At 42.2% G+C, this 24585-nt stretch overlaps 1 protein-coding gene across 14 annotated transcripts in view; it reads left to right on the plus strand.

The window, feature by feature from the left end:
• Positions 1 to 24585, plus strand: part of NFIA (nuclear factor I A) — a 243502-nt gene that overhangs the window by 188495 nt on the left and 30422 nt on the right. For 7 of the 14 annotated variants that reach the window (XM_058808306.1, XM_058808308.1, XM_058808311.1 and 4 more), the window contains 3 exons: positions 7986 to 8114; positions 20014 to 20192; positions 22782 to 22947. In XM_058808306.1, the coding sequence (XP_058664289.1) occupies positions 7986 to 8114; positions 20014 to 20192; positions 22782 to 22947 (474 nt within the window). The remainder of the gene's footprint in view (positions 1 to 7985; positions 8115 to 20013; positions 20193 to 22781; positions 22948 to 24585) is intronic. The other 7 variants (XM_058808313.1, XM_058808318.1, XM_058808320.1 and 4 more) reach the window with 3 other exon arrangements.

The following is a 24585-nucleotide window of genomic DNA, read 5'->3' on the forward strand; positions in this document are numbered from 1 at the left end:
ATCCTGGAGCCACTGGGGATGCAGGGAGGGAGGCTGAGCTCACCTGGCTGCTGTCACCTGTGGGGAAGTGGCTCCAGTCTCTCTGCGTGGTGGCAGGTGCCCAGAGCCATCCCAGCCTGCAGCTGGACGTGGACATTCCCAGGAAGGAGTACGGCAGCTACAGATTATTTCTGGTGTTGTGGAGGGGTCAGTCCTGTGGCTGTCAGATTGTCAGAGGGTGAAAACACCAGGAACCACTGGACACCAAAATATGACAGCTCCATGAGTCCACTCTCTACCTGCCAAATTATAAATCCCTTGGCACAATGCACACAAATTTGGTTTGCAACTCTTTCTTCCTTTGGAATAACCTATAAACTGTTCACCTCAAATTGTGCAGAAATCAGGTGGCTTTACAGTGGTAAATCACCTGGGTTATTTTCAATCCTGGCCACAGCTCTTCTATTAATTAAAACACATGTTCAATGGCACTGTACACCGATTAAATCTTGAAAACCAATATTAGCACCAAACTTAGTCTTGTCATCATAAAAGCCATTTGAAAGCATTACCATGCAGTAACTGAGGTCACAAGTCCAGAAAATCTGCATATTTACCCATCTCCATCTCATGCCTGGGGCGTTCAGCAGCCATCATTGTTATATATAGCCTGGGTAGCCAATGATGGTTTGATGACATGCAAATAATGAGCAAATGATTTTTAAGAAAATTAAATAAATTTTAAAAAAACCCAAAAATTTTACTCCGTCCTCTTCAGTTACTAAAGATTCCCTTTAGTATCACTCACAATTTAGGATCCATATGCATCTTCAGGAAGATATAGTTGAAACATAAATCTATTCTGGGTCTTTTACTTGCAAAAATATCATACCTCAGCTGTAATCATATGCAAAGACTTTTTAGAGGGCTTTGTAAATGCCATCCAAATTTATGATGGCATTTTTTGCCTTGCAGCTATAGATGTTCCATCCCCAAAGCACCCACATAAAGGTATATTCTCCTATGGATGGCTGCAGTTTGTCCCTGCTGCTATATCTAATCTGCCAAGTGTGCTGAAAAACTCTCAAGTAGCATTTGAAATGAAACAAATGTAGTCATGAATTTTAGACGAGATGTCTAAAGACGTCATTAGAAATTTATTTTTTTTTTATTCTCCTCGCAGTATATATTTATACAATGGAAAATTATGCTGAAGCTGACATTAACTCAAAGGCAGAATTGAACTGTTATCCTGCTGTTTATTGCTCTTCTCATTAAAGTTTTTAAATATATAACTCATGAAATTATGTTTTGAAGAAATTGGTTAGATTTCAGTACTAGTTTATTAGTTATTGAAAGAACTGCTTGGGTGGCAGAGCAGGAATGAAGCCTAACTTAAGCGACCTAAAACAATCCAGATGATGCTGTAAACACAGATACAAGCAGACAAGGTAGTACCTCTGTGAGAATGTTGTACCAAACAATTTAGGCAGATTTTCATGGGGTAGGATGTAAAAATAATTGTGAATATTGAAGTGCTCGGCTTTAAAATTCAGTAGGCAAGGTTGTCCATCACTATAAAGTGATATTTCTCCTTCGTAAATGGATCTGTGCTCATTTGCAAAGGAGAAGTTTCAACCTTCTTTTTCCCTAAGTGACATCAGAATTTTGATTCTAACATGAATTATCATTTTTGGCTAAAAATTGCTGAGGAGTCCAAAAGCATTTAAAACCTAAAGCCATTGAATCCATTTAATGCGCCTTTGGCACCTCTCTCTCTCTTTCTCTCTCAGTCCTTTTTGAACATTCTGGTCCTCATTTTAATCAATCTCTTTTTATTAAGTTCTTTGGCTCATTTACTTGTACGTGCATTTGCTTTATTTTATTTGGAACATTTCTTTTGTAGTGTCTTGAAAAAGAGTTGTGACATTTCTTTTGGATGGCTTCTTAAGTATCTGGCAGTCACCTATGATACGATGTTGATGGGTACGGATAGATTAGCTCTGCTTTCCTGATGATCTGTCAGATGTCGAGTTCTGAGGAAACTGGATGTGTGTGTTGGTGATGCATATGCAGCAGTTTGATAAGTGGATAGAGGGGGAGCTTTCATTTTTCTTCTGTAAAAATCACTGTTTATTAAGCTGGATTTAGCCTTGTGAAGCGAGGTGCTCCGCTGGCAGGTAGTTAATCAGTGATCATGGTAACTCCGGCTGCAACCAGGGGAGCCAGTACCCATTCAGAGCGTAGAAACTAAAGAGCACTTCATTAGGATGAGTGAATTTCCATCTGTGTTGTATTTTGTGTATACTGGAGCAATTAATACAGTAAACTGATGGATGGAAGTCAGTGTGATCGTATCTCGGCTGATGACAAAGTTTGCTCAGCACTAAACTGAACAGACTTGCTATGACTGGCAGGAGGGTAGCCGTCAACGTTTCAAGAAGCTTGAAATTAAGAATTCCCCAGGAATTTAAAGGAAAAAAATAGAGCAGTTGATCAGCCTTTCTGTTGATACTGATTTCAGTGGAATTGCTGGAATAATTCGCACAGAAGGATGAAAATTCCTTGAAAAATGCTTCCCATATATTCAGTATTTTTCCTTCAACAGCCGACTTGTTTTTCCGCATCATCTGTTTGTTCTGCATGTTGTCGAGTTCATGGTCCACCTGGTAATACCTGAGCTTCCATGATTCCTTTTCCTAGTGTGCCTTGGGAAGGAGGATCCAGACCATGTTTCACTCATAGCTTTTGTTATGAAATCTCCATCAAGAGTCTAGTGGCAGAGAGCTGCTGGGAATATTGGGGTAATTATCCAAAGGTCTTTGGAGATGAATATGAGCTGGTCTACAAACGCAGCTGACGAGAGATGGAGTTGTTGTGTGAGATGTGTGCAGGTAGAATAATGTCAGTAATTAATCAAGCGAAATTGGATGGATTTTCAGGTGTAGATTTGGAGGGAAGGGGGATTGTTCTCCTCTTGCTGTGACTCCGCTGACTCCATCAGAGTTAATCCTGATTTTTTTAGTAAGGCACGAGGCAGGTACATGGAAAAGAGGTTCTCAGATGCTTGTTTGTTCTGGGGAGGATTCGTGCATTCAATTCTCACGCATCATTTTCTGGTCCATTTAAATATATATCAGCCTCATACATGAACATTTGAAGACCTTTAGCTGTACTCAAGGAAGACTCTTATGTGGTGCGTTTCTAGTACTGGCAAACATAAGGAGGTAGAGGAATTAAACCCACCACAGTGCTCCAGTGCCCCTTAGAAGATGAGGAACACGAAGTTTTCCTGTGCACTCATTAAACTTGGGCTGGAGGTTTGCGAAGTGCAGAGTTTTGGAAAGTCTTTCTGCGGGACTTCAACATCCAATGGCTCCAGTAACCAGAGTCTCCCAAGGACAAGGATCCCATTTGCGCTTGCATTATGCATTTGAGCAGAAGGGTGTGATGCATGATGTGGAATGAACAAAATAATAACTCGTGTGTTTAGGGAAATGCCAAATTAATGAAAATTCAGAAAGCTCTAATGTTGAAAAAAAAGCGCACAAATTCCTTGATAGAAATATAATGCTGCTAACAGTTTCAAGATTATTGTTGTCTGAATTTTCTGCTTATTGTGTACTGCAATTAAAATTCTTCTCGACTGAAAAACCAATGTCAAATTAATATTTCCTTTTGGAAAAAAATACGAAAGTACACATCTTGTTCCATTTAGCACCATCATGGTCTTTGATCAGGTTCCCTCTGTCCAGTGAATAAAACAGATTTATGTTAATGGGAGCAGGCTCAGACCATATATGTTTGGCATACATATGGAATCACATGAACACAAGTACAGTAAGTTAAAGTAGCACACCCACTCAGGCTCCCATCTGCGTTTTATGCCACAAATCCCTTTATTTTCTTCTTTTATTTAGCAATTAACTTCCCCATTTATTCTGTAGTTAAAAGCTGCCATAAGATGAAAATAGACTAAGTCTGATTTTCGTCTCTCTCACTCTAAATAACATTGAGAGGAGACTCAGACCTGGATCCTGAAAGCTGCGCTCCCTAGAAGCGCCAGGTGTGGCTGTGATTTGGACAAGAGTCCTATCCACAGAATAGTCAGGAACACTTCTAACCCCCACCTGGGTTACCCAGCCGTTGTGTTCTGGCTGTTCTTGTTTATTCCTTGCTCGGAGCAGATGGATGGAGAGAGGCAGGGAACGGGGAGGATCCTTGGCTCCGTTCCCTCTCCACCGGCCAGCACAGCTGAGACGGGCTGGGGGAGATTGCAATTTGTTGCTGCCCTGCACCAGAGAGCAGAGAGAGGAGAGCAGGGGCTCAGGGGTGTCCTCAGAGCTGGCACTGCCCCTTCCTCAGGGTGCTGTGAAGTGCTGAAATCTGCTGTTCAGCGCGGTGGCTCCCGGGACCGACGCTGAGCAAAGCTGTGCAAGGCAGCCCCGTCCTCCCGGGATGCATCCCCAGCTCTGCCCAAGCTACCTTCAGCCTGAACTTTTTAATTTCCTGCATCCCTGAGCAGCACAGGAGGGGCCCTGCGGACTGCAGGCCGCTAAATGTGTTAAAACTCATTAGGTTTGGAGCAGAAGACCCTTAAAACTAGCCAAGAGTCTCAAACGTGGGTGCCAGAAATTAAACACCTAATTCAATGTTTAGCCACCTACCTTTAGTTCCTTCCTCACAGTTAACATACACTGTGCCACCTCATAGGTGGCCTGATTTTCATAGGCACCAGGCACCCACAACTAACTCAAGTGTTGAGGCTGCTCACCTGAGTGAGACTTGTAGAATTCAAAGTTTTTTCTGGGTGATTAAACAGGAGTCCCCTCGCTCCCAGCTCCCGAAAGGAGCTTCGATAGAATGACCAGCATTGTAACATATGGCTTAGCAAGGGGAGGAAAAAAAAAGCAGAAAATGAGTATTAGGAATGGATGGACTAAAGAATACGCAGGATATATCAGGCACATTAACCAAACATATGGTGCTAAATGAGATATTTTTTTTAAATTGCAAAAAAATTGACATTCCTGGCAGTCTCAAGGATAATGTGACATGGCTGTGATAAATTTAGAAGAATGGGACATATTTTGGCTTGTTCTTGGAAACCTTTTTCTTGCATGCCGACTGTATTTCTTCTTTTATTAACCCATTCAAAGAATGTTTGAATTTTGCTGCTAGAGCACCATGCTAGCGCAACATAAAATGTGAATGATGCTAATTGCTTTGCACTGCCTAACTTTCTGTCATACCCTCCCCTCTTAAAGGACAAAACATGCTTTGGAAATGAGCTGGCAAGCTCATCTTCTTCTTTCTCCTGGTCAATATTAAGTGATGTAATTAAGCTCCTGTTTGCATATTCTTCTGAACTAGGAAGCAGCCATCTTTTTCTTGAGATCTGATGGATGTGATCACTCAAAATAAAATGTGTCATTACAAACCCCAAACAAAACAAAAACATGGTATAGTTGGACTGTTCCAAACCAATACATTTCAAAATACCCTGGAAAAAAAAATAAATAAATGAACCAAACTTGTGATAATAATGGCAATCAGAACGATAACAAACAAATAGAGCAAAAGAAGTAGCAACCAATTATCAGCGCTTCAGTTTGTTTTTATACTCAATTTCCCTGCACATGGTTACATTAAAATCTCTATTTTCACATTAAAGCCTCTGCCTCAACCTTAGAAAACCCATCCCCATATGAACATGACACTGCTCAGCAATGCCACACTCAAGGTCATTCATCAGCTTCTTTGTAGCTCCTCAAGTTCCAGTGTTTGGACACAATCACACAAACTTGCTGCAGCTTTTAACCATTTTCCACTCCCTCTGCCCCTTCTCCCTGCTGTGGTTTAGAGATGAGTCCTGCAGGGTTGTTTTTTTTTTTTCAAACGCAGGGGTAAAAGAGAAGCTGTTTCAGTTTTTTTAGAAGCTTTATTATCTTTGCCCTGAAGAGGGTTTGTGGGCAGGGAAAGCAGGGAGCTCCTGAGCCACAGAGCTGAGATCTCATCCCTCCCCTGGCCTCTGTCACCTGCCCAGGGCTCAGGTAACTCATGTCCCACCTGGGTCCCTGTTCATGGGCTGCACAGCCCTGCTCTTGAAGCAGATCCCCTGCTAGAAAATTTTAGTGGCCTCCCCTGTGCATAAAAGTCTCTTGGAGTGTCCACAATATTTTGTACTTAGCGCTGGGGCTGACACTCCTTTGGTGTTTCTTCCATCCCCAGTTCTTCCATCATAGGGAAATCTGGGTCAGCAGCACCATTAATTCCTCTGAGTGTCCTTGTCCTGAATGTGGACATGCCATGACTAAGTTACATCCCACTGGAGCAGAAATTCAGCAGGCTGCTCTGGAATATTTCACTGAAACACCTCAGTTCAATCTCCTTTTCTCTCTTCCCCTGAAACTGAATTAATCTTTGCTTTTGTTCCTACTCCAAAGTCCCTAAGACCACATAAAAAAACCCAAACAACAACAAAATTTTAAAAAACTCCAAAAAACCCCAAAAATTACACCCCAACCCAATATTTTTCTTACACCATAGTCACTTCTAAAATTTGATTTTTCAAATGTTAAGTCTGTAACCTTTCCTGAAAGCCACCATAACAGCAAATCCTGTAGCAAACAAGTTTTGAGGCAGAAAGCTGCAAATACAACACTGGAACTCAAACCATCCCCTCACTTTGTTTAACTTACAGAAATATAAACTCCAAAGCCTCACTGAAACCATTAAGGCCCAGCAGTGCAGAGTATAAAGTACAAGAAGGCTCCTGCATATTGCAATCAACATCCCTGGGACTATAAAACTAGTCTTATTAAATATAAAGTTAATAATATAGCCCAGAGATAATCTTGTCCAGGCCTCTCTCTTTACTTTTTTAACAATTAAATACTATAAAACACAGAGTTGGAAATAAAATTAAATTACTTTGCTGGTGGAAGTTCAACTTGCACACTACATGATATTTTGCTTTTCCCCCTGAAATCTCCACCTTTGTTTTTCTATATCCTTATGGATATGCAGAATGCCTGATGGGCTGTTAATATGGGAAATCTTGAGTTTTCTGGATACATTCTGATAATCAGAATACCCAGATGCATCTGTAACTGCAAAAATATAGGCTAGTAGAGACAAACATGCATACTTTTCATTTATATCCTGTAAAATTATTCCATCCAAGCATGTACCATACACAGAAATGCTTGGGTTTTAAAAGCCCGTTGCAATGTGTTCATTCCATTAATTTTTTTGATGCCACAGCTATGCTACGGCATCAACAGGAGTTATTCTCACCCTGTGTACCAAACCAGTCAGTACCACACCATTTCTGCCTGTCCATGGCAGAGGTTTCACCCAGTGACAACATAACTCTGATTTTCACTGGGAGCCTTTGATGCAGTTCAAGGGCATTGTAACAACTCCAGAATAATTCCAGCGCAGACATAAATACTATTCACCCTTTAAAAAAAATTGAAAGTGAAAGAGAACCACATACATGTATAACTTTCAAATATCTTTGAAGTCAAGAGAGTGAGGGGAGGAAGAGTTTGAACTCAGAGAACTCCATTCTCTGGTTGTGCCTTGAGTCGTGCGGCACATTTAAAAGATCCATTTGCAATAATCTACTAAAACCAAGGAGTGAAAGACAGAACTCATAAAAAACCTGTAAAAATCCAAATGCTCCAGCTATTACAGGTTTCTAAAAATAAAGCAGAGTAGGTTTCAGTAGCAATAATAAGCTGCATCTTGTCTGTATTTCAGCTTTATAAGAAAAATATGGCTGCCTTTTAGTACTCATGGCTCAGAGCAAACCATGGCTGCTTCTGCCTCGACAAAAACAAAACCCCACAAATAAAAGTGAGCTTTCAGCTTGCTGTTGCGTTGCGTTTCATTTGTCCTTTAAGTGTGTCTAGCCGCTTCCGCACCCCCTTTCACAATGCATAGGCTGTCGTTCCATGACCTAGCATTATTAAATTGCACTTATCAATCATTCTTGCCAGGAATGCCATCGCCAACTACATTAAAGAAGTCAGAGAAGTCTGGTTTCAGCAGTCCCTCGCCTTCGCAGACCTCCTCCCTCGGAACGGCTTTCACACAGCACCATCGACCTGTCATTACAGGACCCAGAGGTGAGGCCTTTCCCGAGAGCCTGGAGGGCAGCCAGGGCCGCTCCAGGAAAGCCGTCGCCGCCTGGGACCGCCCGCGAGGGGCTGCTCCTCACCCTGCAGGCCTTAGGGCTCCACAGGCCGCTTCTCTTAGGCCGGGCCGCCTCTGGGAGAGCTCCCGACGGCCAGCCCAGGTGGAAACGCCGGTTTCGGGGGCCTCGGGGTTTTGTTTGGAAGAGGGTGCGGGGAAAGGGACAGGATGTGTCTTCTGCTCGTGGCCATCCATCACGGTGACTCGGTGCAACTGCTCGAGACAGGGACCCATCCATCACTTGTGACCCACGCCTGTCTTCCAGCTCTGTGGACTTCCTTCTGCCAGTCATTTGTTCTTGTGCTGCTGGTGTCAGTGTGCCTTGTTAGGGGACTCCTTTGAAGTTGGTTCCTGCAATACTTTGGCTGGTTTCCTTCTCAGTACTCTTCCGACTGACTTTCCAAGTAAAAGAGATGTCCTCTGGGTCTAGATGTGTTTATACATTTTTGTTAGAAAGATGGATTTGCATTTAGCCTAGAAAACTAAATGCAACATGGAGTTCACGTTTGAAAAGGAACTCACTTGGGCATAGAAGAGACACAAATGAATGAATCCTCTTACAAACCTCTTTGGAAGACATAAAAATAGGAGTGAATGGTTGTGACACGTTTCTTTCTGCTATGAAATTTTGTCTCATTTAGAGAAGATTATTAAGGAATGGGTCGAATGGTGAAGCATAAAAATGCATATTAGCAATTCATCCTAGAAATTATCTGGAAATGTCTCTTTGGCATCAGTGTGGTTTTACTGAGGGCAGCATAAACCAGGAGGAGCCTCTTTGTCTGCACATCCAGGTGATGTGGTGGGAAATGGTGGAGTTGCACAAAGTTGAAGCAAGGTCAGACTTGCACTTCAGGAGGTTTTTGTGCTTTGTTAAATCTGCTTATTGTAGTTTGATTTTTTGTGGTTAATCCATAAAAATTATTCATTACCCTTAGACATGCACCTAGATCCTCAGAAGAAATTTAGGCATCTAAGCTCTACAGAGATTTCCCTTGAAATCTGGATCCGAGCTGTCTGGCAAATATGTCCTCCTTTAAAAGCCTTGATAATTGGTGATACAAGTATGACTAATATGAAGCTTCCATTAACATTCTATTCAGTGCGCATCAGCTGACTCCCAATTCCTGTCTTTTAGAAGTTCAGCCTTTTAGATTTCAGTTGTTGATTGATTAGTTAATAGGCCTTTCTTTATTTAGCTGTGTTTTACCTCACACTAATTTTTTAAGATCATTGACTGCCTTTGTCTGCCCCTGTTTAGACCCTCTGTGCTTTGGATTCTTGTGTGGTTGAGAGAGGAAATGTCTCAGTGGTGAGGCCTTGTTTAAATCTCATCTACAGTCTGTTTTCACAAGACTTTTTCTGTGCACTGAGGGATTTCTACTGGCTACGCGAGAAGAACATTCAGTGGGAGCCAGAAAAGCAAATAGAATCATTACAGTCCCACATTTTGTTTGTTTGGAAGGAGATGTTCTTTACTAACTCCGCAAAGAAGCAACACAGCTTTTAAATTGTCATGGTTCCTAAAAAGTTAACCAAAACTGTTCTTCTGCAACATCATTTAGAGGCATCTTCTATTTTAGAGGCATCTTCTATTTTATGCTCGTTCACAAACAAAGTCTCACTGACTTTCAGGGAAAAAAATCCCTCTGAATCCATCCATGGTTTCTTTAAGTGCCATCATCCTGAAAAAATCTTGTCCCAGACTTCATCCTTTGTTCTTTTGGACATTCCTCCTCAGTATTCTTCTTCCACAGCACACTGGCTGTGTTTATTTCCCTGCTGCAACAATCGTTCTGTTAGTAAGGGGTGATACACTGAGATGGATTATTTTCTGCAAATCCAGCTTTGTTCTTTATCCCATCGCCTCCGGCGTACTTTAGGGACAGTAAGCAGAAGAGAGAAGCTTTTCAGGTATCAGAAGTGGCAACATAAAGAGTATAATGCTGTGGTGTAAGAGGATATAATTGAGAGATTCACTTCCACCAGTAGTGAGTGACTGGGAGTTGTGCCTCGGCAGGGAGGATGGCACAGCACACACAGGCTAAATTCCCTCTGGACACAGGTGCATTATGTAAATGGTCAGTGGCAGGTCGTTTCGAGGGGTGTTTGGAAAACAAAGAGCAGGATTTACCTCCATTGTGCAGTGGGATTTTGGAGGAAGGGGAGTTGTGAGTAAGTAGGTCACCACCAGAGTAAGCTCCTCAGCCAACACGACGATCACAGGGAGGTTCTATCCCCTTCTCATGTTCGTATGTGCAAGTTTATCACTTGGATGTGTGTATGAGATGCATTTGTAAAGCATGATCAAAATAGACAGCAGAGAAGAAGCTGTAGACTATTCATGGCAGGTGTTGGCATTGACAACCAGCGATTTATAACTTCTCGGGAGTATTCCCGAATCTTTCACACGCTTCCAAGCATCCCTTGGAGCACACTGCACATCTGATGCTGGGGTGTCCCAGGGTACTGAATGCCCTTCCCTGTGGTCCCCACAATGAGTCATTCTGGAAACAAAATTTCCTTGGAGGAGGAGTAAGATCCTTGAGAGGATTTCCTCGCTCTGAGCTGCTCCACCCAACGAGCCAGTTGGAAAACCTCTGCTCTCGTGGAATTGCCTGGATGTGCTGTGCTGTGCAAGGAAGGCTGTGCCCTGGTTCCTGTGAGCTCTGGTGCTGCTGCCAGTGCCCAGCCCAGCTGGGCAGTAGCCAGGAGAGAGGATCCGAGCTGGCTGACCAGCAGACCAGATGTGCAGCGAGTGCTGGCGCAGGGATGCCAATGCTTCAGTGACTCCTCACTACTTCCAACAGATGGTGGCAAGATCCAAGTTTCTTTGGTGATAAGCTAGCAAAGTGATTCATGGAGCCTCACTTGATGATGGCAGTTTTTTGGGCATGACTCTATGAATGCACCATATGTCTTCTCTGGACCAGCGTGGTTAGGATTCAGTGTCTGGCAGATGGTAAATCGATCACCTATAGGGTGGCTTTAGCATCACTATCAGTTTTAGAATTTATTTCAAAGCCTTGAAAATTCAAGCAGCCAGATCTCTCTCCTACTCAGGCATACTTCTGTTACCTGCAAATGAGATTATTTGGTGGTCAGCACAGCTCACCACAGCACTCCAGCACTGCAAAGCCACCGTGGATTGCTGGCATCTCACAAAGCTTCCCAGAGCGCTTGAACTCTTCACCAGGCAGTGAAGGATTTAAATACTATGGGTGACAGCAGTATTTACATAAATGGTTTTAGGCTTCCATATATTGCTCCTTACACTCTGGTGACTTTCTAACTGGAGCTGGCTGAAACGTTAAATTGACCACGATCTTGTAAAGCTAGAATATACAGCAGCCTGTGCTGCAGAGCATTCAAGCATTCCCATGGAATATGACAGTGTGGATCCTGCAAGCCAAAAAAGCAAGGAAGAAAAGGCAAGGAGAGGAAAAATAAAAACAAAAACAATGAGATGGTGTGTTAGGAAGATAAATGAAGGAGAAACACAATTACAAGAAGCAAGAAATACAGCACGAAGGCAAGAACCCAAGGAAGGGGGTGTGTGAGAAGAAGGGATGAAAGTCAACTAGTGCACTGGTTTCCATTAGATTAATTTCCTCCATAATTACCATTGCCACTTAGACTTTCATCAGGACAAGGCCTGCCAGGGAAACGCTGCACACAGTACTCTCTGTCCATGCCAAAGTGGCAAAACCTTTATGTCACATATCTGGAAAGAAACTGTGTCCTTCTCTATCAGCATCCTCCTCTGGGTCACCAAAGTCCTGGTTCCTGCTCGCTGTCCTGTCAGCCAGCTCTGAGTGAATCAAAGTGAAGGCTCCTGGTGTACCTTGTACAAAGACATTTTGGGATGTCCCGTTCTGTAAGAGCCTCTGTAAGGCTGCTTCTTGGTGCTGTCAGCTGGCACAGTGGTGTCACCTTCCACTTCCCTCTGAATTTTGACACAGACAAAAACAAACCCTTTGGCACAGAAAATGATGTCAGGGAGCCAGGAGAGCCACACCACAAGGGAAAGGAATCCACGAACAGCACAGTGCTGACCATCACACGAGTTTGCATGATCCAGTTTACAATGTCACCACAGCTGACTGAGCAGGGGAAGATTTTGAATTTCTGCACTCACTTTGGAGCAACCTGGTGCTGAAGGAAAAGCAGTTTCCCAACAGATGGCCTCAAGGTCAGGCTTTAGCCATGCCACAACCCCAAACTGCTGCAGCCCGGGCAGGGAGGGCAGAGAGGGAGAACCTGCAAAGGGTTAAAGCTCCAGCTAAACAAAAGTCAGCAACCGTGTAATTAAAACTCTACCTTTGTTGTATTGTCAAGAGTTAGCCTGTGACATAGGAAATATTTAAAGGAGCAGGCTGTTGAGCTAATTTGTGAGTGAACTGCTTAGACAGTCCTATCCTAAATTAACTGTAAGGCCACCCACTGAGCTCGCCTCATAAAGGGCCACGATTGCTCAGCTCCGTTCCGTACAGCCCTTCAATAATTACTAGATAAATGCATAACTAAAACCTCTATTACACTAATAATTTGTACTGAGATAGATGTGTGGGACACCATGCTGGGTTAATTTGTCATCCCTGCAGCAAACTTCTAAAGAGGGCTCTTTTGCAGAGGAGTTGTGTTAATATGTTGCTCCAGTGAGGACATGTTAGAGCAACAAGATGACTTGGTCGCTTAATCTCCTAAAGAGGCAAAATGCCTGGAGGGGAAGTGCCAGAAAGAAGAAAGGGGGGTGATTACACAGTGGACCCAGATTTAAACTCATCCTGACAAAAGGAGCTGATCTAACTGAGCAAAAGAATGGGGGGAAAAAAAGGGGGAGTGTTAAAAATACTAATAGGATTTCATGCGTCCCTAAAAAATAATATAAAAATAAAGTGCTGCAGGAAGAAAGTATTTTGCCCATGCTTTTCCTGATGCTGTGTTTGGTTCCTTTGCTCTCTTTGATGTATCCATGGAGTTAAACTATATGCTTTAAACAGTGCAGTGAACTATAATATTTTTATCTCTGCTTTATGCTAAATTCTTCTAGCTTCAGACACACACAAAAAGCACATTATTGCTTTAAATATGGAACCCATGTTTAAGCATCAGAGCTCTGGATTTTCAACCTCCTCTATTGACAGAACCATAAATCATGTTAAAGTTAAGTGAATTACTGTAGCGTGGAACTATAGCTTTAACAATGTTTATGTAGTATCAGCTTACCATCTACAGAATGAAAGGGAGGAAAAACACTGATATTAGAAATGGGAATGTGGAGTCCTATTAACTTAACAGCAATATATCACTCCAAAGTCACAGATTCCATTACCATGCCCTTTTTAGTATCAAAGCAGAATTATATCATCACACACATAAAGGTTGTAGTTTTAAAGAGAATTTACATTTCTATTGTAAACTTATCAACTGCATTTCATTATAAGAAAGACATGATATATTCTCCTAGCAGTAGTTTTTATCTTGTGATGAGAATATATGAGAATGCATCATGTGTATTAAAAGTAATAATAATAATATGCAGAAGTTGACAGCATTTGATGCGAGGCAGGAATTCTACAAATATGGTAAATTAGGGTCTTTTTGACCTCTAGCTGCATTCTTGGAAGGAAGGAGTGCTTTCCATCGGTCTGATTTTTATTTCTGTCCCAATGTAATCAATTCTGTAGTATTCTGGCCTCCCAAAGGCAGCAGAATTCTGACATGTTTTAAAACATTCTGCTCAAAAATAGCTAACTTAACTGGCCCCCTGCCCATGCCAGAATCTGGAACCAGCGCTCAGTTCAGCTCCACAGGTTTTCCAAAGCAGCCTGTAACACTCAGCAGCCCAGAGTACACCAATAAACCCCGGGTTCAAAAGCACATTTTCCTTTTGCTGGGAGCTCCATGGGCCTTGGCACAACGTCCTCCTGCCTCCCACTTGCTGCTGCACAACTTCTTGCGGGAGGAGTGTTCTGAACAAAGGGTGCAGGTGCCTTGTGCCACTGAGAGCAGCAGCAAAGGGCTGAGGGCCAGCCCTGAGCTGGAGATTCTGGGCCTCTGTTCTTTTCAGCAGTGCTCAGTACACTTGACTTGTGAGAGATGGACAGCCTGAAATTCAGCCCATTTTTGTGATGCTCATGGACAGGAACAGATCCTCCATCCACCCTATCTAGGGTGTCTCACTACCTCTTGCATTGGTCAGCTGTTTCTGTTATATTTTAAATCTTTCATCTATGCTTGTCTACAGAATGTGGCAGTGAGAGATACCTAAATTTTACCAATGCTCAGAGGGTAAAGCCCATTTTTGTTCTCCAGCTCCATGATTCCCCAGCCTTGACACTGTGCAAATGGGAATGTGAGATGGCATCAGTTTGCATTTAGCTCATCCTTGGACATGACAAACATGTTACTAAACAGCCTCTTTGCACCATTATGGGACTTCACAAGTACCTGAGTTTTCCAGGGATGTGAATTCCCTTCCAAGGGCTCATCCTAGGACTGGTCAGTCCTACCCTCAGCAGCTCAATATTTAAGTATTTGCTCAGGTTTTGCCAACCTGAGCAAGCAAGTCCTCTACTTTTATCACCCAAAAGTCTGTTCCTAATGGGCAGTAAGAAAAATGGGGACTTTCAGAAACCTTTGAAAGTGTTACAGGGAAGCAGCTCCCATTGAAATTCAAAAGCAGTTAATGAATTCTCTCAGGACCTCTGCAAATCCCAGCCCGAGTTTCTTAATTATTTTTTTTTTCTTGTTTGGGTAACTGCTTTCATCACCAAAATCTGTGGGCTTAAAGCTATTGTTTTAGGCTTCCATTCTTTACCTCTTGTATTGTATTATACACAGAAGTGTAAGTTCCTTTCAACAAATTTGGATTATTGCCAGATCTCCTTATTAAAAAGTCACTCTTCATATTTCCGATAAACACAGCTGTTTCATGGTGTTTGAAAGCATTTCACATCAGCCAGCATGGTGGCTTAGCCAATTAGTCCTCTAATATGGTCAATTTTGAGAATAAGTACCTTTGGGGTACAAAGGGTGGGATCCATCTCGCATAATTTGAACTGGCATCACTGGAATGGCAGCAGAAACTTTGCAGCACACAGGGAGTTAAAGCAACTTATAAGCCTGACGTGGAAGTTGCTAGCAGAACAAACTGTTCTCTAACATTTCCAGGGAAATGACTTTTCAGAAAATACTTTCTTAATTGTAATGAAGCCAATTATAATGGCCTCAAAAACAAGCGGATAAAAAACGATCGCGTTTCATTATGGTTCTAGTGTTACTATTTCTAGGAAGGCTGATCAATGTTTAATGAAGTATTAGTAAACTTAATTATCACTTTCTGGAGGAGGTGTCTGAGCGCTGTGCCCAGCTGATGGGGCAGCCCTCGTGCCTGTGAAGGAGCAGTGGTTGTGATTCCCAGCGCTTCTCCCTGGAGCACTCCGGGGTGATCACACCTTTTCCTGAGCACCACCAAACCACCCTCTCAAAGACTTCAAAAGGCTTCAGGAAGAAAGGAATTCCATCCAGGGCTGTGGGCTTGAAGGGGCTGGCAGGGCTTTTTTTGGAAGAGGAGATGGAGGGTGGATGGATCAATATGTGGCCCCATATGTTGGGCTGTGCTGGTGGAAAACCTGTCTGAGCACTGTAGGTGTCCCTTCACCGTGTCAGCAGGCACTCCCCTGGAGCAAGGATCCCAGGGCTCTTTTTTAGGAACCACTCCTTTGTTCCAGGATCCTAAATATCTGAAGAAAACTGTGACCTGTTTCAAATTAACTGATCCTTTATTGTCTCATCACTGCCTCGGACAGAATTCACAATTTTGGCTCTTCTTCAGAGCCTCGGCCACGTGCAGCGCTCACCTAATCAATGGGGGCAGCTAATTGTACTGGTTACTTGGTTATTGGCCACTACAAACCAAGAAGGGGAAAGGCAAGACAGAGCTGCATAATCAGAATTCAGCATTCTGAAGAATCCTGTGACTTCTGTGCTGCACAGCACCCTGAGCTCATAAAACACCAAGGAATCCAGTGTAGCTCGCAACAGCTGTACTGCATAATTACTTGGCCCAATAGCAGCAGTTTTAAAATACTGGTATATCTGTTGCAGGCCACCATACATTACCATCTCATTTTCAATAAAAAGTCTGGGATGTTTCAGACCAGCTTCAATGGAATTAGAATCATGTGTGCTGTGAAATATTTATGCTTGCCTTGAGATGGAAGGATAACTCCTGCCTCCAGCCCCTACACAAAATAACAGATTTCATAACGCCAGGGACTCCAACTCCTCCATACCTACAGCAGGTAGAAATGAAGTTCTGATCTTGAGTACACATCTTTTCATAGATTGTAGAAGTCATATTTTATGTCATTTACTGAGGTCAATAATAAAATATAAATGTCACAGGCTGAAAGACGCCAGGAGAAATATGGTTTGGCAGGATGGAGCTGCTTAGGGATACATAAATAATAAGTCAATAAGTAAATAAATAATAGACAAAGACCTATTTTATCTTCCATTTGAGGATCTCAAAGAATTTACAATCTCTGATTGAGACTTGTAATATCCCGTCAGAGGTAATAAGAGCCTCTTCTCTTACACAGGGTAATTTCCATCACTGTAGGTGTGGGTTTAGGAATTAAAGACTTTATCATTTTTATTAAGTCTGAAAATCATGACTGAAAGGGCCCTTGGCCTTTTTAGAGGCAAACAGGGATAATAATGACCTGCTTCATTACCCCTTGTGCTTTCGCTGATTAAAAATGCTTGTGAGGGCCTCTATATTTGGAAGCACCGTTGTGTTCTGCACTCAGAACTTGTTGGAGTGGCCAGTTTTGCACTCTCCAGAGTTGCTGACCACAACACAGCCATCAGAGTAATGGTCTGTGTCTGGGCCAGCAGATTTTAGACTTTAACATTTAATTCCCTCTCTCTGGTATCAGGCAGGCACATTTGTAATGTTGATCAGTTTAATAGTGGTGGTTTTTCTCCTCTTATCAAAGAGCCCTTTCTTTTGGCACTTGAGAAATTTGCTATTTCCTAGTCAGAGGCTGCACAAACAAACCTTTGGAGATCCCTATTGCACTCGTCACTCCTTATGCTAAGGGGAAAACGACCCCTCCACATCAGTGCATGGCACAGGGCTGAGGAATGGTGCCAGTTTTCTCGTTTCCCTCCCCCAGCCCTTCCCTGATCAGCAGGAAGCCCTTGGGGACAGGCTGAGGAGCTGGCCAAGGCTCCAGAGAGGAGCCACGTTCTCCTTGCAGCACTTTGCCGTGCTGAATTATTGTCGGTCATTTCTGCATTTCTTTGCCTCTCTCTCTCTTTGGGCAGGTCACTGACACACACTCTCCACTTTCTTTTCTACCCTGACACGCTGAGGAGGTCAGGACAGCAGAGAAAGGCTTGCTCCTTGCCTGCCACTGAGTATTTCTTTCCTCTTTCTTACAGCAAATCAAATTATTAAATGAAGAGCCATACTTTAGACAAGCTAAATACAATGTTGTCTCAGGCCTAGCTTTGAATTCCCACATGTTCCCTGGATGCAGTTCTTTATTTCTTCTTGTCTGAGATGCATTTCCATCTCCTTTTCACCCAGGAGACAAACAGAAATGGGTTTGTTCATAAAGGACAGTGCAATTGCATAACAATTTCAAAGAGTACTAAAAGAGCTGATACTAAAAGGAAATTATCTTTTTATATTTCAGAAATTCCAATTTATTCCTTACTTAATTAGATGTTTGTCACATAAATGTCCATTTCTCACTTTTATCTGCATCCTTCATATTCCATCTGGCACACAAGGAAAGGGGGAACTACAAAAGCAGATACAAAGAAAGGGAGGAAGACAGAAATAATGTAGGCTAATAAAAATTTTGTTGTAGTCATCAAAATGCTGTCTGGGATCTACCTCAGTGAAGGTGTGTGGGCAGAATGGAGGTGCCAACCTCAGAGCAGCACCACTCAAGGGCTGGGGATTATTTTGGGGTGAGGTGGCTCCTTGGACACCGTTGTAATAATTGTCTCCATGGTGGTCACTCACAGTTACAAAAGGGAATCTCCCTTTAATTTTGATGTTTCTCTTTTTATTGGGGATATTTTCAGCAGAATTAAAGGGAGCAGAATTAAGGTGGACACAGGGAGCTTTTCATGGCAAGGACAAGGGTGTCACATCCATCCCATAGCAGCACCCCTGGCATGAGTGCAGCTCTCTTTGGTGGTGGTGTCAGGGCAGTAATTCCTGTCCTGTGGTGGAAAGGGATGTGTACAGGAGGGCTGCCCAGCCAGCCCTCAGTGAATGTTTACAGCAAAAGGCAGCAGTTTCCTTGCTGCTGTTTCTGAGTTCACGTTTTATCCACATCCTCAGGCTCTTGAGTTTGCTAATGGTTTAATAATGCTAAAGAAAAAAATAAGTTATTAATAAAGTGTCATATTATTAAACTGGCAATGAACAAGAGTAAGAAGCAGATTTTAGCTTTTATTTAACTGAAGGTTTTTCATAACATTCATCATGAAATGAATGTTTGCTCATTTGTGTTTGATTTTAGTTAACTTTCCTGCATCTCTCCAATTTTTCCAAATGTGCCAAAGGCTTTTTTTTATTTTTTTTCCCCTCTTGTATATTTAAATTATTTTTTCCCCTCTTGTATATTTAAATTATTTCCAAGCCAGCACCTGAGTTTCTGTAGGATTTCCCCTGCCTTGCATAGCATTTATCTGATTGGTCATATGCAGTGTACAAGCACAATCTCTGCACATGGACACCCCTGAAAGACTCCTAGGGAGCAACAAAGACTGTTTGGTGAGAAATAAACAATGATTTACAGATGAGCTGGTGTGCAACCAGATTAATTGGTCATTCTGAAGGAAGAGTGAATCCTCATTTTAAAGGGAGAATTCATGGCACTGTAAGTGGCAGCAGTTGCTGCCTCGTGGTGACAGCTAACAATGGGAAGCTCTGTTGGGTAACAAGAGTCCAACACAATATATTTTGAAGGCCAAGGAACTGGGCAAAGGTGTCACATAATGCAGGAGAGCAAAAGGCTCTGGAGCTGCACTCGTAGTTCTGCTGAAATCAGCTGAGGGTAAAATCGGTCATTGCCAACGGGCTGGTGTACATCACACCTCTGCACCTTCTCTGGAGTGCATTTTCCAGATGGCTTGTTGGCCCATAAATTCACCAAATTAAACTTCATCCCCGAGAGCGAGCTGGGGGCTTGCTGAAGATCTGAGCCCAGCGTTATTCAGGAGAAATGTAGATGTGATTTTCCAAACGATCTCGCCACTTTGTGCATGTTCATTAAACGAAAACACGTTACTTAAAATAAATGTTCCTGAAGTGAGATGGGGGAAAACAGCCCAACAACAAGAAGTGTTAGACTGCTTTTAAATTATCGACCGTTTATACTACAATGTAAAATGGATTCGTATGTGCAAATCCAAGTTACATGAAATGTCAATTAAATCAACCCTAATCTCCCAAATACATTTTTTTATTGCCTGATTGATGAGGGCTGCTCTTAAGGTGATGAATAGTTTTCACTCTCACAAAGGACTGCTGATTCCTTGCTACGTGTCCACTAAAAACACAGAAAATCCTTCAAAATGTCTGGCTCCGTTTGCTTCCAGGATCTAGATGGAGTGAGTGTAGGACACAATGTGGTCTGATATATTAATTGATGTATAAACAATACTGTACATTTAAAAACAAACCAATAGCAAAGAAAAAAAAAAAAAAAAAAAGCTGCTTAGAACTACAACAGATTTAAACTGTTTTATTTTCCAGAGGCAAAGCTCTATATAACGTCTTTGTTTTCTTTCCTATAGCAAGTCCACATGCAACACCATCGACTCTTCATTTTCCAACATCACCCATTATTCAACAGCCTGGGCCATACTTCTCACACCCAGCAATCCGCTATCATCCTCAGGAGACTCTGAAAGAGTTTGTCCAACTTGTCTGCCCCGACGCTGGTCAGCAGGCTGGACAGGTGGGGTTCCTAAATGTAAGGAAGCCGTTTTTCTTTCTTCAGAAGTGTTTGTCCTTTGTAAAAATTAACCAGGGGGTTAGGGATGGATGGGGTTGTTGTAACAGCATGGCGCCTGAAGGAGCGCACCTTGAGGAGATGCTGTAAAGGACAAGAAAAAAATTAAAAAAAAAATATATATATACATATGAAATAATAGTGCTGTGCTCCAAAAGCATTTAAAAAAACAAACAAGAGACCTCCCCAAAAAAACACTCGACCACATTTAAAGTGTCAGGGAAGCTGGTGCTTCAGTGACCTGCTGGGTCCCCCCACAAATGACTTTGCTGCATGTGTTGTAACCCTTGTGGAACCAGGGTTAACAAAATACGAAGGCAGAATAATTTTTATTAATTATTTTTGAAGTTCAGGGGAGAGTGGGGGGGAAAGAGCAGGAAAAGGGAGGGTGAGAAACAGATGTTTCAGATCAGCTAAGTTCATTAAAAAAAAGAAAAAAAAGATACTGCCTTATAGCACTTTAGATCAAGTTGACCAGTACTTGAACTCAAGATGTTAAAAGTACAGTTTATTATGGTTTGTTATTTCTGTAAGCAGTTATCTTTTCCCCTTATCTCTATGAAAAATTAAGCAGAGTTCCAAAGCTTCAAATAACCATTTTCATTTTTTTTTAATCAAATAAAGTGAATCATCTTGCTATTATTGAAATAGCATTCTGGACGAATACAGAATTTATAAATTTTATGTAAATCAAATCTAAAATAATGCTCTGAATATTTCATGAAATGTAATGCATGTAACTTTTTCCAGCCAATGAAGTAATAACTGGCAAAATTACTGCTTCTCTCCTGACATACTGAAAGTGTTAATGAGAATTAGTTTAATTATTAGCATCTAATTTATTACACTTATTTAATAAGCTGTATTGTTCTCAGTGTTTTCCTTTCCCCAGCAGAAAAACTGACTCTACTTATTCCAGCCAGTCCTGGCTTTGAATAATGTCTGCAATATGTTAGCAGATACATTTATGTCTAGACAACAAATCAATACAGTGCTTTTCTTTTTCCTTGAGTATTCATTTGCTTAATTTATCCCAAACCATTCAGCATTATGAACTGTTAGCACACTCACAATGAACAGGCAGCAGGGGTCTTCTTGGCAGGAAAGGGACCTAATTGGGAGACAAGATAGTGTTTGAGAGATGTCACTAATATATTAGTTTATTAAAGGTGCTGGATGTTGGAAAAATAAACATCCCTGAAGGATTGCTCCTTGCTGCAAACTCCAGCAACTGCAGTCTTTGAAGCCTGTGGGAGTGCTGTTAAGTTAAATGCAGATGAACTCGAGTCTTACTTATCCTCTGAACCATTTTTTGCTCCAGCACAAGTGTGATTTGCACCTCCACGGCTTTAAGGCCTTTTGTCAGTGCCAGAGCAGGTGAAACGAAAATAAAAGTCCCAAGTATTTCGCCAGGATGGGTATTTTGTCCCTGGCAATTCAGGCTAATGGAAACCCTATCAGGAATTAAAATATTATTTTCTTTAGCAGTACTTAGAATATGGATCTGTGTTTAAAGCTGAGCTTTTATCATCAATGGAAAAGCCAATGTGCAGTGCCAGAAGAGCTGCAGTGAGATCAATTTGTAGAGTGCTGTCGAAAATGATCTCATCATTTTTGTCACTAAAATGGAACACCTGATTCACAGCCTGTCCTACTTTCTCTTTATAATGGTATTTGGCATCTCTCTGTATGGTTTTCAAGTGTCCAGGCTGGGTTACATTTAAAATGTAAACTTAATAAGCTGGGGGGAGGGTTGGCATGTTTTTCTAAGCCTGATTCCTGTTTTTGTGATACTTGAAAACACTTTTACTTACGGACACATTTTTCTGGTGATTAATTGAAAGACCACACTCATATAGCTGATCCCCTTCAGCCTGTGACTGACCACAGCCCAGACTGAAGGGAGGGTGGTTTTTTCTCCCAGTGTGTAAAATGAAGCTGTTCTAAGTTCACTCATTTCTCCATATGATCCTAATGGCAGCTAAACCAAGAGCTACACTATTGCTAACTCAAAAGGGATGTGGGAGAGCAGTTATTTTAATATACACTCATTCATTTTCCTGTAATGAGATAGCAGCATGATTTTTAAGACCACCAAAAATGCTTATTTTTTCTCTTAATGAGCAGTATCTTTAAGAAATTTACACTCAAGTCCTAGACACTGATATCCTGAGGGTATAGCACAGGCACGAAACCAGGGGATTTTAGGGGTCAAAAATACTGCTTCCCCTCTCACTGAGCATGGGTTAGTGCTGCAGGAAATGTAAAGAGGAATAGGATTTAATCCAGGACAATTTAATCTTAGTTCAGACAAGCTGCTAATAGGACAAGTGGTTAAAAGCCAGAATTTCCATAGTTTCACAAGGTTCACAGAGTTTGACACGATGTTCCTTGAAGTCCACGGAGAATTTGAGCCAGCACTTTCTTTGCCGCCTCTCAAGTAACTGTAAATGTATTGCACACAGTTTTTGAACTAGATTTGTTTTTACTGGAGGTTCCTAATAGCTGATTTTTAGTATAATTTCTGTCTGTTTGCTTGTTTCTCGGCAGCCCAATGGTAGCAGCCAAGGCAAGGTGCACAATCCATTCCTTCCTACCCCAATGTTGCCACCACCACCTCCGCCACCAATGGCTAGGCCTGTGCCTCTGCCAGTGCCAGACACAAAACCTCCAACCACATCAACAGAAGGAGGGGCCACCTCTCCCACTTCTCCAAGTAAGTATAGACGCAGCGGGATGCACACTGGGCAGGGATGAGGCCTGCACACACCTTGGCAAGCAGGAGAGCTCTCTGCTCTCCGCCATGGACAAAGCCATGAGCCGCTCCTGTGTGAGCAGGGAAAGCCTTAGCTCAAGGTTGCAGTTTTGTTTTTGACTCGGTTGGCATTTCACACGTGTGAGGGAAATCGAGGCCGGTGGCTCAGCTGTGACACAGAGCTCGGATCTTTGGGGTGTTGTTTGCTGCCATGAGGATTTGAGTGGATATCCCATCGCTGGAAGTGCTCAAGGCCAGGCTTGGGTGGGCCTCTGAGCAGCCTGATCTAGGGGATGGTGGCCCTAGATGGGGTTGGAACTGGGTGATCTTTAAGGTCCCTTCCAACCCAAACTACTCCATGGTTCTGTGATAAGTTGGTGTCTCAAGCCAGGTTTTAGAGGACAGATCCCACATGGAAGTCAGGCAATCTCCTTGAGAACATCCCTGCTTATACACACTGGGCTAAACTAACAACCCTTTCCAGTTTACTTCAATTGCCATTCTTTTGGGAATAAATTTTCCCAGATGAAGTCAGACATCTTTCCCTTATGCCGTGCATCTTAGGCAAGAAGTTTTGGTATGTCTTGAAGCCAGGGAGAAAGCTCTAATCCTCTCCCACCACCCACACGGCTCCCATATGCATTTTGTGTAGCCACAAGTCAAATTTACGAATTCCTGGATACACACTTGGGGATACCACTTTGGAGTCACTCTTCTGGGAAACAAATGCAATTCAGCTGTGTCTGATGCTTTAAAAAAAAGTCTGGATGTTCAGGGAGTTAATTGTGAAATGATTTAATGAAGCTATGCTCAAACTGACATTTAAAAACAAAAGGGAAGCTTTCAGTGCTTTAATGGCAACTGTAGGGGACTTGTTCCACAGTGAAGGGAGTCCAAATAACATCCACAAACAAAAATCAATCTAATCGAAAGAGCAAATCCCTTTGTGTGCTTTTCAAGCTTATTATTTAAATGCTATATGCAACCACTGCTGGATGTGCAGAGAGGTACTCACTCTTCAGACCAAGAGAAGCCTACATTTTTAAAGCTTTATATACAGTTCAGGAGACTTGCACAGGTTCCAGGGGGCATTTTTAAAATCTGGTAGTTCCTCAGAGGTTTTCATTGCCTTCTGCTACGCGATAGTGCATCAACTGCAAACTCAGCAAGATGCTCTGGCTCACTTGGAAATTGAAATGGGTTTTAGTATGAGACAGTCTGGTAAGATGGTGAACATGATCTTCTAGAATCAGGACTTCTCGAATTGATCAGCAGATTTTTCTTGAGTGCAGAAGTTGATTCATTCCCTCCCCTCCACTCCTCTTTCTGACCTTAGACCAACACTGGTGCTGTCAGGAATCTTTGGCACTTTCTGAGGGGACTTTTGAGTCCTATCAATAAGATTCAGCAGTGGGATCTAAAAGGTTAATGTTTAGTCATAGTTATCACTGAGCACAGTCAGCAGTGCCTTACTATTTCCTTGCCTTCAGAACCGGGAAAAACAAAACTAGGTCAGTGTGTACTTGTCATTACGGTTGTGACTCAGTTTACTGGCAGTGTTTGGTGTCAAAAAGAAAAGAAAAAAATTCCCAACAACAT

The sequence above is a fragment of the Ammospiza caudacuta genome, chromosome 7, assembly GCF_027887145.1.
Source record: "Ammospiza caudacuta isolate bAmmCau1 chromosome 7, bAmmCau1.pri, whole genome shotgun sequence".
NCBI classification, from domain to species: Eukaryota; Metazoa; Chordata; class Aves; order Passeriformes; family Passerellidae; genus Ammospiza; species Ammospiza caudacuta.